At 48.8% G+C, this 16093-nt stretch overlaps 1 protein-coding gene across 2 annotated transcripts in view; it reads left to right on the top strand.

The window, feature by feature from the left end:
- The window catches only part of LOC126548415 (nose resistant to fluoxetine protein 6-like), a 181675-nt gene that overhangs the window by 108496 nt on the left and 57086 nt on the right, over positions 1-16093 (top strand). For both annotated transcript variants that reach the window (XM_055063702.2, XM_050196553.2), the window contains exon 2: positions 54-246. In XM_055063702.2, coding sequence (XP_054919677.1) covers positions 54-246 — 193 coding nt within the window. The remainder of the gene's footprint in view (positions 1-53; positions 247-16093) is intronic.

Genomic DNA, 16093 nt, shown 5'->3' with positions numbered 1-16093 from the left:
GAGGATTCACTTCCCTGATGCACGTGTGTACCTTCTTTTGCATGTGTGCGCAGGACACGGAGTCAATGTACCGGGAATGGGCTTCGATGGAGGCTGCACTGCGCACGACGGCCGAGAAGGTGGTGCAGACGGTGTTCCCGGCGCTGGTGAGGGTCAGCAGTGAAGCCGAGCTCTCCGGGGACTGCCAGGCGGCGCTTCTGAAGGTCATTCTTGGAGTCAGGCGCCTGCGGGACTGGGCCATCCGCCGTGAGTGTCATGACATCCCAACCAATCGCTTCACCGTCGTGGAAACGAATGTTACACTATCGTCAAAGGGGTCCTGAACCATCCTTAGGGCTTGGTGATGCTATCCACACAAGTCTGTGGATAGCACGCGCTGCTGTGAACGTCCTAGACAAATTTTGCAGTCGTGCTCGGCGCGTAGAGCTCACAAGCAGAGCGCCGAAGTCGTCTTTTTCTCAAACACTGTCTTTTCAAACGAGATGTTCTCCTCACCCGCTTCAAAGATGCTGGCGGCTTGCATATGTCGTCGCATGCAACATTCCCATAGACGGCTGCTGTTGGCTGATAGCTGACATCAGTGAAGAAGGGTGAATGGATTACTCCCCTTCTCCCTGCTGTTATTGCGTACATTTATTCACGCAGTTTAATAACCAAACTGAAGTAAGCGAAAATGTGCTTTCAAATTTCGATAAGAATTACATAATTCCGGAAGAAGCCGACTATTGTATGCTCCCGCTCGACCGCGGCCGCCCGCATAGGAATTAAACTTTGGCCACCCTGCCTATCGGTGTCGTAGACATTGGGTCTCTCTCATTTCAATTAGTTTTGAACACTCAGCTAGCCTCGAACTCCACGAAGCTTAAGGTCAGACCACACGTACTCTTGGCAGCGCGTACTCAATGTGGCCGCTCCTTTCTAGACATCTTGGCAGACATGGTTCCGTATTGAGCTATTGACAGCGCTTCAAAATGCGCAATTTGGATCTGGCTACCATTCGTCGGTGAAGCTGGCCCAAGGCAAAGCCGGTCCACATCTCGTAGCACGGCCAGACTGGAACACATGAGCGCGAGCGCGCACTCCAACCCTGTCGTGTACATCGCAAACGTAGTCAGCCACTACACTTGCATGTAGCGGCGTCTTCTGCGTAGCGTAGACACCGCCGCCGCCGCGGGGTGCCGCCATGAGCCCGATCGCTGAGCTCACTGCGGCTCACTGACGACAGCTATGTGCTCTGATTGATCTCTGTGGGTGACGCGTCTCCAGGCGTGTGGCAAGCCGGCCTGAGTGCCCGAGCGCCAACATCTGAATGGAACAGGTCGTCTGCTTCCAGAGTTGCACAACTTCAAGGTGTGTCTCCAACAAGATAGAATCTCGTTACATTGGGAATCCTTTCAACGCGAGTTCGGAGTGCGGCATCCATCGCTGTGCGCGCTGCCGATGTACTCGCACGAGCGAACATAAAGACGACGTTTCATTCGACCCTCACATATTGTTCGATTGCCGTTGAGATAAGGTCCATTCGATTTACCCTGCATTTCGTGAACTATAGTTCCCGCCAGATCAGTACCAGTCCTTGCTCGTGTAGAACCGGCACGGCACCTGCTGCACGAATGCTGCGCTATCTTTTTGACGAGTGTAGGGAGTGCTGTGAACTCGTCTTGCACGAAGCCTTCACTGAGTGAAACGAATGGCGACGTGCAGACCCCGCCACGCTGAACTGGTGAAACGAATAACGAAGTGCAGCACTTCGTGAACTAGTTCAAAAAGTGCAGGTGAATCGGATGGACATATAAGCGTGAAAGGAAATGCGCTACTGATGGCACTCGGTGCGAGAAAACACAGCCTGTCTGTGCACTGTCTAGTACACTGTAAAACTGCGAAGCGATGTGACATCGTGAACTCAACAGTAAGCGTAAGCGCAGCGTTATGGGCACCGCCCGCTCAGCCTTAGCATTTGCAGTGCAAGGCACTGAAGAAGGAGCGGGAGCACCGCGAAGGGGATCAAAGGCGTTCTACTTCTGCTGAACTCATTGAAGTAATTTTTGCTACAAAGTATTTCTGAAATAGTGTACTTTAACGCCAAATACGTTTCTCTACTTCCATAAAAAATGCTTCAGGACCACTTAATGAGTCTACTTGCGCTCCAACATCGAGCGCACCCATGGGTTGTTTACCACGATGAGAGTCATCTTGTATTTGAATGCCTTCCGTGGACGTTTATATATAGGATGACGAATCTTTCGTGTAGAGCTTGTATATATGTCACCTTGAACAGTAAGCTTAAATGAAACAAAAACCAATTGACACTTTATATATGAAAATTTCAACGTATTTATGCACCGCAAGCATGCGGCGCTATGACGTTTACAAAGCGTACAACCACGCATACAATAGTAATCCCTAGCTTGCTTTGCCATCGTCAGAGAGCAACAGGAACCTTAGAACACCAGCACATAAAGTCTTAAAGACTTTGTTTTGCACGGTCCAAAAAATGTTAACTGGCAGGAATAATAATTACAAAAAGGAAAGGGGGGTAATCTTAAAAACAAAACTCTCTCACACACACGCACGCACGCACGCACGCACGCACGCACGCACGCACGCACACACACACACACACACACACACACACACACACACACACACACACACCGCTTGGTTCTACAAACATTCACTCTACTTCCCTTAGTTGTATACTATTCGTGCGCGGCTGCTGCAGCATTGCAGTCGAGACTATAAGGCACCAAACAGACAAGACTGACACACGCCGCAATGCGCCCTGAAAGGTAACACAGCCGTACCTGCTCGGTACCGCTAATTCGTGGAGCTCCGAATACTGTTGTGGAAACGAACTTCCAGCAATTAATTTCTGTCAGCGCAGTCACCTCTTGTCGTCCAGTGTAATCAACCCATGACTGCTTCCAGTAAAATTAAAATCCTTGTGGCTCATTTTCCTGCCAAGCAACAGCGTTCCTACCGAGCAACAACCCCAACTCGCTCGTGAAGGCGAGGGCACTCCACATCGATGCGCTGCATCAGACTCCGCAAATGTTACAGCCCGCAGCATCCACCCGGTGGGAGCCTCTGACGGGGGCTCCTCTCGACCACTTTCTCTCGGCCGAGTAGCGGGTGCGTGCTCCCGAAAACGTGCCGTTTGTCCTTTGGCAGCCTTGAAGGTCGCGTGCGTGCACCCGCTCTGCGCACCTTACGTAAGGTGAAGGACGTAAAGAGAGCTGAAAACGTCAACCCGGACGACCGCGGCCATTGACCGGGAGCGTGGGGCTCCCGCCAAGGGTTTGCACTGGGGGGTATTCCGAGAGGGCATGTCCGTTCCTGTGGCGCTGGCCATTCTGGGATTGGCTTACGTGACCGAGCCGGTGTATGCCTCCGCCACTGGCCCCTTGCGCGCTAGCCATCGTCCCCGTGGCTCAGAGAAACGGCGCGTTGACTCGCGCGGACGTGCCCTATCAGCGGCGGCGTCGCGCCGCCAGGGGGCCGCGCGGAATGTTGTGTGGCGAGCGCGCGCATGTGCTCCCAAGATTGCGGAAGGCGCAGACCGTGCATAGTAGTACGACGGTTGGGAAAGGGAGCAGAGGCTGCTTACTACCTGGCTTGTCTTGCGAGCGCTGGCGCTGTGGTGAAAGCAATCGTGTGTACGCTCGCCGTACATAGTATGTCCACAACCATACAGCAAGATCCGCTTTACTCTCGCACTCATTTTGCTTTAAAACGCGCCCGGGTCGCTCCGCTCGCTTTGTGCTGCCAGCTATTTCGCGTTTGTGCGACCCCTGTAAGAGGCGTGTTCCGAAACTTCTGAATAATCGCACCCGCAGGCAAGTGGGGAGAGAGAGAGAGAGTCTTCATGAGCGTTGTGCGCTTTGCGGGCTCCTCAGTTATTATAGGTACCGAGGTCACCTTGGCTTGCTTCAGCCGCATCTGCGACAGTCCTGTGTACAGAGGTAAAGCGCATGGCGTAGGGAGTAAGCATATGGTGCGGGATTACTGCAGGGAGTAGCCGAGCTAACTTAATAGGTCCACTGTGTTAGTTGAGTACAGATAGAGCGAAAAAAAAAAAAAGCAGTTGCGATGATAAAATTGCAAACCACTGAAGCAAGCTGGAGATACGGTACAGGTTTGGGCTGACTGGTGGTGCATCATAAGGATACGAAATACCAACTTAGGCGGGGACTGAAGGAAATAAGGCGACAACGCAAACTTCCTTACTTGGAAGTCGATGCTTGTATCTGTTGTCTTCATTCTTTCCTTTTTTTTAAATTATTCGGATAATGATGCTGCCTCAAGCTAGCTCCTCGTTCACAGGTTCCATGAGCATGGGAAGGAGCCGGGAGTTGGTTCCTAACTCTTCTCCTGTGATGCAGAAGGCCAAGTAATACGGCATACAGCCTCTCCCAAATTGTATGATATCATGGGAGCGTCGACCGCACAGCGTGTGAGCGGCATTGTAGCGGAAAGGGACACTTCTAAAGCGAACAGGACAGCAGATAGCACTTGAACTGGAAATCGCCTTGCACGCCCGCGCATACTGTCGCCTATCCAGCCGCCATTCGCCGCTACAAGGCCGCTGACACGCGGTGCGGTCGACTCTCGCGCGATATTATTAAATTTTTCTGAGGTTGTAGAGCGAGAGAGAAAATAATGCAGAGAAAGGCAGGGAGGTTAACCAGAGGTAGTTCCGGTTGGCTACCCTGCGCAGGGGGAAGGGTTAAGAGGGATAAAAAGAGAAACAGAGTGGAAGGGGGAGATAGAAAGAAAGGGAGACAAGCACGAACAAAGCGCGTACACTACAGAACGGTAGGGGGCGGCATTCTTAGAGTCTGTCGTGAAGCCCCGTAGACCGCAAGAACGTTAATAGCGCGAGTAAGGCCTTCAACGCGGATGTTCTTTCGGAGCATTGGCCTAAAGCTTTTAGTTCTGAAAGTTGACGATTGTCCAGCTGGTCCAGTACCCTGCACATCACTTGTCTCTCAGCACTGTATCGCGGGCAGACACAGATAATGTGTGCGAGCGTCTCGTCGATGTTACATGTGTCGCACGTGGGGCTGTTGGCCATTCCTATGAGGAAAGCATAGGCGTTTGTAAAGGCAACGCCTAGCCACAGACGGTAAAGCATGGTCTGTTCACGTCGTGGTAATCCAGGCGGGAGGTGCATCCGTATGTCCGGAGACAACGAACGCAACCGACACATGGTGAAAACATTTGAGTCCCACAGGGGCAAAGTACACTCACGGGACATCAATCGCAGCCCAGCCGCAGCGTCTGTTCGCGTCTGAGGTTGTATATTTCCTAGACGCGTATGACATTTGCGGAGCCAACCACGAATTGTGATCGGTCACGGATTTGCTCATTTTCTAAGCGATGCACTTTCGGCAGATCCTGTGCTTAGGCACTAAAAAAAATGCTTTAATAGTCAAGAAACGCTGATGCTTGAAAAACGACTAAGGGGCTGCCGTTCCAGTATACGTTTAAAACTCTGTTGTTTTTTGAGCAGCGTTTTCAGTCACGGAAAGTGGCGTTCAGCATCACGGTATATATCGCTTGACTGCTTCTATTATTGTATATTGAGACAACGTCAAAAGAAAAAAAAAGTGTATTAATCTTGTCTAGGAGGTTTATAAAAAGCCAAGAATGACAGACAAAGTATCATATTCCTTACTCATACACACATCGCTCGGTCAACAGAGGCAATTTCATATAACATGAGTTTTAACCAAAGCAGTATACAAAAGCAGCGATAGGAAATATATACACAAATTCACTTCAAGATATAATATGTATATATAAATACATGCATATACGCGTATATGTGAATAGAAGCATACTGTGACGTCTCAATACGGCGATGAGCCTTCCTTGGACGTTTCCCCCGAGGCCGTCCTTTCATCAGCGCGCGCCCAGACGGCGACGAGGCCCGGCATAGACTGTGACGCGCAAAGGAGCTCACTCCGAGGCGACGAAAACTGCCGTCCCCCGTGGAAGCGGTAATTACGGCGAAGACCCCTCTACCTGAACCTGACCCTGACAAGTTGAACTATTTGATGAAAGGGGCCAACGTCGAGGACTACCGTGGTAACAGCGTCGACTTGAGATTCCCAGGTTGCTACGCGCTTGCGCAATATGCGGGGGCGAAGGTGCAACATAGGAGGCGGAGTCATGCGGAACGTTGCGACATCATGGGAGGGATTTTGCAGCCGATTGGATGATTTTGATTGGCCGAGATACAGTCATCAGATTCTCTAGTCTAGTCTCCTAGGGAAGACGACGGCTTTAAAAGCGTAGACCGTTGGCGCAGTCTAGGCTGACGTGCCCTGATGGGAACTCAGTCCTTTAATATGCTCCTACATGGAGTGGGCTTCCGTAGCTGGAGCCAGCGTCATTTTTGGTGCAGACATTCAGAATTTGTGTATTGATAACTGGCTCTATAACATGTGAAAAAATTGGGAGAACGCAGATTGATCTGTAGTAGCTGATGTCATTACTGTCATCTCATTTAAACATTGCGGATACTCTCGCGATCTTTAGTTTATAAGTGAATGCACCAGATGACAAAATAAGGTTACATAAGTGCAACAAAGACTTGCTGGTAAATTGAACCACTGCTCTTATCGGTTCGGCTATTATCCCATCATCGCGACATGCGGGCGCACTCTTTAATTTTAGTAATAGGGTTGTGACTTCGTTGAGTGCGGTCGGCGCGAGGAAAAGTGACTTCATAGTGTTGTGCGTGAGGAATGACCTGTAATTAGAATTTCTGGTGTAGAAGACTTTTGATGCTCCAGATTGGAAGAGAGAGAGAAAGGGTGCAAATAAAGGCAGGGAGGTTGAACAGAGGTAGTTACGCTTGGCTACCTTGCACAGTTGGAAGGAGCAGGGAGACAAAAAAGAGAGACAGAACAGAAGGGGGAGAAATACTCATTAAGCTTATTACCTAGCGGGATCCATGCATACGATGTACGCCACCAATTACAAATTCAGGAAGAGTGATTTGCTCATTTCACGGCAAAAGGTTTTTCCCACATGGTCCAGATCATTAGGAATACTTCCAAACTTGTTTTCGTAATAAAGATTTCTAGTTCCGTTTATATCACGACCTTGTTGGTTCCTGATCTTTCTATGCTCACTTAAGGACTCATTACCATGACGATCCTGCTGTCGCCTGCAACCACTGTACCGGGCTGACTAACGCACAGGCCAGCGGATTGTGATATCGCGTGGTCACGAACTCCAGTCTTCGTGTTGTTACAAGGACGCCCGCTTGAAACTAGAAGCCACGGTGTGCTTTTTGCACGTTTTAGACTGGCGCCAATAAGACATTGTATATTTCTTTATTTGTTGAGCGCTCGAGTAATTGAGGCGTCACACAGTTATTGCGGAGTCGACAGCTACCGTAAGAAAAAAAAAATGCTAAATTTTAATGCGTAAGCATTCTTTGGCGAATACCCCGGATAAACTGTGTCTGTCTCGTGAGGCCGTGTAATTGGGAAATAAGTGCGTAATTGGTTAAGTTAAGGCATTTAATCGTTATAATAGTGTAACTGTAGATGATTAGTAGCTTTGGAATCAATAAAAAGAAAAAGTAGTCACTTCGTCACCGCCTCGACGTAGTCATTTGATGCAATAAAGAAGTATAAAATGATCGCAATAACCGATCGGTAGGTGTGGTTTGGCAAGAAAACGCGTTGTGGTAGCGTTTAGGCTCAGTTTATACGATCGCTTCGAAGGGGTTGGATGTGCCGGGACGAGCTCTTGCAATGGCACCAAAGAAAGGTAAGCTCGGCGTACCAACGCTGAACGACAACGGGAATGTGGTAGTCGCCAGAAGGAACAACGAGGAAAGCGACAGGAGCTAAGAGATAACCAACAGCAAGAAGAGGAAGGAGGTGTTCAGAAGTGGATCGGAAAGGACGTTATACGGCGACGCTCGATAAAAAAGTTCTACAGAAATCCTGAGAATTGTCTAGTAATGCGTAAGCATTCTTTGACTCCGTAAAAAGCGATGGGCAGACATGGATAAGCTGGCAACATAAGTAAGCAAAAGCGAAATAACAGCCGAGCTAAAGAATACTTACACATTAGCAGATAATTCGCAGTTTCTGCAGCATTTCTTGCTAAGCTTCTTCAAAAGAAGATATGCGCATAACCCCTACTTCATTTTCGCTCAAGTTTCGTTTCGCTCCCGCATTGTTCCATAACACTTTGTTTAGTTGCTAAGTTTTTCCGGACATTCAGTAGCCGACATGCGACGAAACACGTGTACATTTCCGCAGCAGTTTGTTTATCCGATTGCGATGTGGTGTAGTGACCGGGGGTCCGAAGACGTGGGAAGTTCAAGCACCACGATGGAGTCGAGATCATAGGTCTTCACCTGACGTCGAGAAAGTTTTAAACACGACGTTTATATTTACAATATGTACAAGAATATTGGAATCACGATCATGAGAAGTTAAGTTCGATTTCAAGCTGCCGATCCTCAATAAAGCAACCATCTCGTCTTATGTCCCTTCCGTCTTCGCGCTCAGGTCAGTAGGAGGAAGAGGAGGAGGCAGAAAAGAAGGAAGGAAAGGTAGGAAGGTCAACCAGACGCACGTCCGGTTTGCTACCCTACACGGGGGAAGGGGTTTAAGGGAAGAAAAGAAAGGAGAGGGAGGGAAGAAGGTACTATCAGTGTGAATACGCGCGGTTGTCCATAACTTCACGCCTATAATCACTGGTCACTGAAGCCAGTCGATTTCATAAAACGTAACAGTGCCGGCGTCGCTTTGTAAGCCTGCGACGCGTGGGGCCATGGTCCGACTATCTTAGTCTCTGAAAATGGTCTGCTATCTAATCAGTTTAACACCCTCTGAAGAACGTTTCGTTCAACCTCATAGAGATTACAAAAACACAAAATGTACTCGATCGTCTTTCACAGTTTCACAAGTCACAAATCGGTCTGTCAGGTATTCCAATAAGGAATGAATAAGCTTTCTTAAAAGACACTCCTAACCAGAGGCGGCACAGTAAAGTTGCATCACGGCGGGAGAAGTTTGATGGAATATGCAGCTTCAATGTAGCATCTAGTTGGTGGAGACGGCAGTTGGAGAAAATCGACGTGTTCCACAAAGCTTCAGTCTCAGTTTGAGCAAGTAAACGAAAACCTTTCACAGCGTCTGTCCTTGATAATGGTATAGGAAGTGTCAGGGTTGCTTTATGGGTTGACCGAGTGGCATCATCAGCAAGGTCATTTCCGACGATGCCACAGTGCCCCGGAAGCCATTGGAAGATGATGTCATGTCCGTTTATGAGGGCTTGATGGAGAACCTCCCTGGTCTCAAACACCAGTTGGTCATGAGTCTTGCCTCGTAAGGCTGACTGAATACTCTGAAGGGCTGCCTTGGAGTCACAAAAAACGACCCACTTTCGAGGTTTGGCTTGTGAGGTGTAATTAACAGAGACACGTAGAGCAGGAAGTTCTGTTGCCGTAGAGGCTGTTATATGGGACACTTTGAATGTAATTGTGACTTGAAAGGCCGGGATGATAACAGCCCTCTGGAGCTGGTGGCTGAGACAGACCCATCGGTGTAAATGTGCGTTCTTTGTTCATGTGCCTCGTTCAGTAATGACAGCAGGAACTGACGTAGAGCCACTGTTGAGTGACGGGTCTTCTTCGTAATTCCCGGAATCGTGAGGCCTACTTGTGGCTGTGGTAAGCACCACAGGGGTAACAGTCGTTTTGCTGCTGTAAAGTCCGACGGAAGGCAGCCTTCATGTGTCGCAACAAGTTTGAAAAATGTGGCTTAATGTGGCTTGTCGTCTTTGTGCTACAGCAATACAGTGACTCAGTACGCGACAGAGATGTCGAATGTGTGCTCTAAGGTTATCAATCGTTATAAATGTTTGAACCAAGTAGTCTTTAGCAATCATGATTGTTGCGCGAGTCGAGGCGCATCGTGGTAGTCCAAGACATGTCCTTAGAGCCTGGCCTTGCAAACTTTCGAGGGTACAAAAGCTTATTTTACATGTCTTCGCCAAATCCGGCAAGATGTAGTCGAAAAAGCCCAGAAACAGTGCTCTGTACAGCTGCAGCATGGACCGTACCGACGTGCCCCAGGTTTTTCCGCACAGTAACCTCAGTATATGTACAATCGAAATTAGTCTCCGCTTCAGGTTGATGCAGGGAGGGGGGGGGGGAGGTTTCATGAACGGTCTCTGTCAATAATCACACCTAAGAAGTGGTGAAACTTCTGGCGTTTGATAGCCTGGCCATTGAGAGAAACAGGGTACGGTGCCATGGGCTTGCGCGTAAACGCGATTAACGCGCATGTTCGACGGACACACTAAGGCCTTGTTTGTGGAGATACGGACAAATTAGGGTGGCTGCCCGCTGAATTCTTGCGCGCAATTGAAAACGAGTCACCACAGAAGACCAAAGACAAATATCATAAGTGTACATTGAGACGAAAATTGTCTTGGGTAATGTTCCAGCAAGGCCAACCACAGCTAGGTTAAAGAGATTAGGGCTCAATGCTCCGCCCTGCGGGACGCCACCGTATGCAAAATGCATACGCAAAATGTATGCAAAAGATGAAGGACCTTCTGGTCAAACAGTCGCGGATACAGTTAAATATTCGGCCACCAATTCCAACATCATCTAATGACTCGAGCATCGCTTCATGTGTAACATTATCGTACGCCCCTTTCTTATCAAGAAAGAGCGCTACTGATATGCGCTTGAGGCATTTCTGTTGTATAAATGTTGTGAGGTCAATACTGATGACCTGCCTCGCTGAAAACTTGTCATGGAGTCAGGGTGACAAGGGTACAGGGTACACGTTGTGGCGTTCAATATGCCATTCCAGGCGTATAAGGATAATCTTCTCAATTATTTTCCCTGTGCAGCTTGCCAGGGAAATAGGGCGATATGACGTCAGGTTGAAAGGTAACTTTCCTTGTTTGAGTAGCGGTACGAGACTACTAATCTTCCATTGATGAGGAACAATGCCTTCATGCCATGAGCGGTTGTAGTAATTTAACTGCTCTTGCCTGTCCTCTTGTCCAAGATGGGCAACAGCTGCACAGGTGATGCCGTCGGACCCTGGTGACGATGAACGTCGAGAAGCAGCCCAGGAGGCGTCCACTTCTTCCGTATATAGTAAATGGAATTTCCATTTCTAGTACGCGAGATACAGGGACAACACTCACGTCTTCGACGTTGGGGGTGACACACACGCCAGCGATCCACGCACAAAAATCATTCGCCACCTTAACTTGCGCCTGGCAGTGATGTAGGGCTAAGGTCATGAAAGGGTGTCGCTGTTTCGGAGACGAGCGCAGATCACTAACAGTCCTCCAGATGTATGGAAGTGGTTTGCGAGGGTCCAGTGATTCACAAAAGGACTTCCAGCGTTGTTCCTGCAATTTGTATAAATTTCGCTTGATTTTCTTCTGTGTTCGCCGTGTCATTCTCAGGCCCGGAAATGCCTTCGTGAACCTATATCGCTCAGGTCAGCTTCCTCCAATCCAATGTTAAATGAAAGGTGCATCTTCGACCAATCTGCAAGTTTGCAGCCATTTCCCTCCGAGGACAGCTTAGCCCAAAACACACGCACTTCACTATGCACGAACAGGGAAACACACCGAGGACATACAATGACCCCGTCTCAGAGACAGGCGTGGCAGCTTTGGCCCCTTGGTAATCCATAAGGGCCTCCGCGTCTAGTTCGCTCTTTCCTTAGTCGTGTCAGATATGGGAAGGATAAGACAAAGGCACACAAGTCATCGAGGGGAGAGCCCCCACCAGTCTCAGTCGACATGCGTTGACTCGTTGCGGGCTTGGCAATCAGCTGGCCCACCTTGACTTGGCTTGGGCTGCTTGCAGCGACTGTATTACCTTCCCATGACACTCTATTTGCCATGAGCTTCTCACCTCGTCAATGGGCTTTACGGACGAAAATCGTCCAACAGCCGCCGTATATTTATGCCCCGTGCCGTGGGTCAAAGACTGGTGCCGCGGGTCAGTGAGCGGTGCCGCGGGACTGATGCACGATCAGAACAGTCGGCGCACAACATCGTTCTTACTTTTGAATTTGAACGAGGACAAACAAGCGGTAAACACAACTTTTTTGGGCAGTTCATAGTATCAGAACACCGGATACCGTACGCGATAATCATGCAGGTACAAAAAAGCACCTGGAGCAGAAATAGTGCCACTGCTGCAAACCTTGCTCGAGGAGTGTTGCCTCTAAAGGGCCGTTTATAGTCCGACGTAACGCCCGCGCGCGCGCGCGCTACGTCACGTCGGCCAAAACGACCCCTCTATAGTCGGGCGCAGCGGCGCAGCCAACGTAACCGGCGGCTTCCGACGCGCCCCGACGGGCCCGGCGCTGATATGGCTCCTGAGCCATTCGCGCGTCGGATTCGGCGGAACTCTCGCACCACAATACATTGCGCGCAAAGGAAAAGGCGCCAACACAACTCCACATACGGCTTTTGCGGACGGCGCGCCACTTGGCGAACGTTCTGCGCATGCTCCGAAGATAGCAGTCGACGGCGCGCGCGTTGAAGTATAGAGGGGATGGCATGTCGGCTGGCGCAGCGCAACCGACGTAGCGTGACTGACCGCGAACGACGCTCGCCCGCGCGCCGATAACGTCGTACTATAAACGTGCCTTAAGACAGGGAAGTTAAACTTGCGACTTCAGAACTACACTATAAATACGAGAGCTCGTAAGCGGCTGGACAAAGTGCTCAAAACATGTTTGTCGGAGAAAGGCAATAACTGTGGTCTTAGGGCAAAATGTTCAACAGACGGTCAACATCCGGTCAAATGACATAATTTTAGGTAAGTTCCCTCTGTTGCAATGTGCATTTATGTGCTAGATTATCGACGACAGATTGCTGGCATACGTATTGTAGTGGCTTTTATGCACTACGCGTACAAATAAAGAAATACTTCTTAGAGACACGACAGTTGATGTCACGAGCAGCAAATAAATGGCAGAATAAAGAAAGAAGACAGCAATCTTAAGTAACACCAATAGGGTGGGACACAGTACCGATAATATTTTGATATTATTTTGCACATGTGTTTTTACAGTATACAGGGTGTCCCACGTAACTTTAGCCAAACATTAAATATATGCAGATGCCATGTGGCTGGACCGAACCAAGGTAATGTTGTTTGCCGTCGCATTATGCCTAATCAGACTAATTGTCTGATTAGGCATAATGCACGCAAATAATCTGAGTATCTGCAAGTGACGGCAAGCAACAATACCTTGGTGTGGTCCAGCTACGTGGCATTTGCATATTTTCAAAGTTTATCTCAAGTTACGTGGGACAACCTGCATAGCTACACACGTATCCAGGGCGTGGGTTTCCCGTACTGTTATGGGGCGATGACAGCGGACAGATTACCTTGTCAATGTTTAAAGTCCGTTTTGCCGTATGTGCCTGAGATATACCGAGTTACAGTATACCGACATACATGCATCCGTTATAGTCTGCAGTGTGGCAACTTTAACCGTAAGCGTGCTGTGATGGGAAGCATCGTGCCACTCGGGTGGGCAGGAAAAGCTCGTCCTCTCACCGTGCGACGGCATGCTTGCCGTCTCGTCCTCGCCCCCGATGCACGCCGAGTTCCGAAGTGGTACCACTCTAGCCACTCTGTGGGTCACACACAAGACGTTACGCCTGGTTGGCCGGCGTGTTTGCCGAATGGACGCCATTGCATCGCTTAGTGCAGCGTCGGACTGTCCTCAGCCATCTGAAGCCGCGAGCGCGATGGCCATTGTTGTTCCGTGACGGACATTTTGGGGGCGAGTCCTTGAAGTTCGCACTTGCCTGAGTCCTTTCCATTAAGGGACTGAGAGACACATTCCGTCACCAGTGCACTCATCCCCCAGACGATGTGTATCTTCTGGCTCTGACATTTCTCTCGAGGTCGGCAAACATGTTCAGACGCCGCGAATAGTCCAGCTATTTGTTCGGAGATTAAAGAAAAAGACTACGGCAGCCCGTCCCTATGATGTACTACAAAGGACAAATACAGACAATGGCCGTAGGGGACGCGCCACTGCAAATCCTTCTTCTCATTTTTTTGCTTTCATTTCATGCTCCAGAAATGCTTATAAATAGAGACCTGATAAAGACTGTTGTGTAAAACGACGCTTAAGCATATATAATCTGAATACTGTGGTATTGATGCTAGCAATGCTGCGACGGGAGCTAGTTGGTGAAACATCATGGCTGAGACGCACTGCTTCAGGCATAACAAAAGACTGGTGAGAGTGGTCAAGAAGACAGACAAGGTTAAGCGCGTACTGTTGCTGCACGCAGGCGGGCATCCTGCTTTAATGACGCGTTGCTGTAACTCTGCGAATACATCCTGAATGATGTGCCTCGGCAAAATGTCACGCGTAACACGCAAATCTCAAGCCTATGCTATAATGACTCTGGGATGGTTTGGGTGGGGTTGAAGTGAATACATTTGGCGCATAAGGAGTACGTAAAGGTACACCGTTAACAATCAGCGGTAGTTATCGAGGAGATGCTATATATCATATTTCATGCGGCTGCTATCGCGCGCGCAGCCGTGTGAAAATAAAAAGAGCATAGCGCAGAATTGCATAAACGTTTTTTGTACTATGTTCTGCGTGTTCGGCCATTCGCAGAGATGTTGCTGCATATATTCCAGCATGTCGCTCAACAACAGCATGATAGCCACCGGGGTTATGACAGCAGCATGGTAATAGGCTGTTTTAGCATAGGGACCCCAAAAGATAGGCTGCCAGTAACGATTAGCGTCTCGTCACAGTGCATGCGCCGAATCCAAACGCTATTTTTGGTTGATGATGGTGATGATTTCGTGGCATCCCCTTTGAAACGGGGCGGTTACAAATAGTCACCTAGCCTGCTTGATTTAATCAGGTATGTTATACATGTTTTTTATCAAGCATTTTTGTGTACATCTCCTTAAGCTTTTTTTCCCCCTTAAAATATACCTTGTACCGCTAGCTATGACTGTAAGAGATCCGGTCGTATGAATAACTTCCCTGCGTTTTTTCCACCAATACACTAAACGTCTCTTGCTTATCTCGACTGCTGACCGGTTGACGCTTCGGTCCACTTTAAACCCAAGCGCTTCTGGAAAGCGTACGTTACATACGATTCTCACTGGGTGAATTCCTTCGCATTCCTTTAGGATGTGCTGAGTGGTCCACGGATTTTCGCTGCAGCGTACACATGCCTCCTCTACTTCTGAATATTTGATATTGTATGCCAATTAAGCTCCCGCGCCGCTCGTGCCATCGCCTGACCTCGTTTTCTTTCATAGAGCGACCGCGTCGATGTCGCTGGCGCTACATGTCTTTAGGCAACCGGCTCGATGCTCAAATAGGATGGCACTGCCCTTTGTGCTATCGTATAGATTTCCCCTTCTAACTTCTTTCTTCTCATTCTTTTGAATCTCCGTGGCCCTTCTTGTTTTCATTATTTGCATCCAATGTACTGCCTGTTTCCCTCGCATTCTTTTTGATGACTCATGGTTGTGTATTTACAGTTTCAATTACCCTTACTCGGTTGCCAACTTTCTTGACCTCTTCCTCCATTCTCTGTCCACGCTCTTCAAGTACAGATACTTGTGTACTTTAGCCGCCCACTTATTTTCATCCATTCTCCTCATTCTTTCTTCAAAAATAATTTTGCTCTGTGCTTCTCTGACTTCAAAACCCATGTCACCCTGCGCTACCTCATTTGTAGTTTTACCGTGGGCTCCCAAAGCCAACCGGCCTACCAATCTTTGATTAACTTCCAACTCTGACGTGATATCCGATTTTAAGCATAGAATGTAATTTGCGAACCTTAACGCTGGCTCCATAACTCCTTTCCAGATTCCACGCACTGCCTCATACTTATTGCGGCCCCACAGTGCTCTGTTTTATTACTGCAGCATTCCGCTTCCCCTTTATTTTGAGATTTTCTTAGTGGGTGCTTGAGTAAGTATTTCCTTCGTTTATGTATGCGTCGAGGTATTTATATTGCTTGACTTTTGGGTATGACTTGTTGTTGAATGAACACCACGTAATTACTCGTT

The sequence above is a fragment of the Dermacentor andersoni genome, chromosome 1 (assembly GCF_023375885.2).
Source record: "Dermacentor andersoni chromosome 1, qqDerAnde1_hic_scaffold, whole genome shotgun sequence".
NCBI classification, from domain to species: Eukaryota; Metazoa; Arthropoda; class Arachnida; order Ixodida; family Ixodidae; genus Dermacentor; species Dermacentor andersoni.
This window is presented reverse-complemented; position numbering and strand designations above follow the sequence as displayed.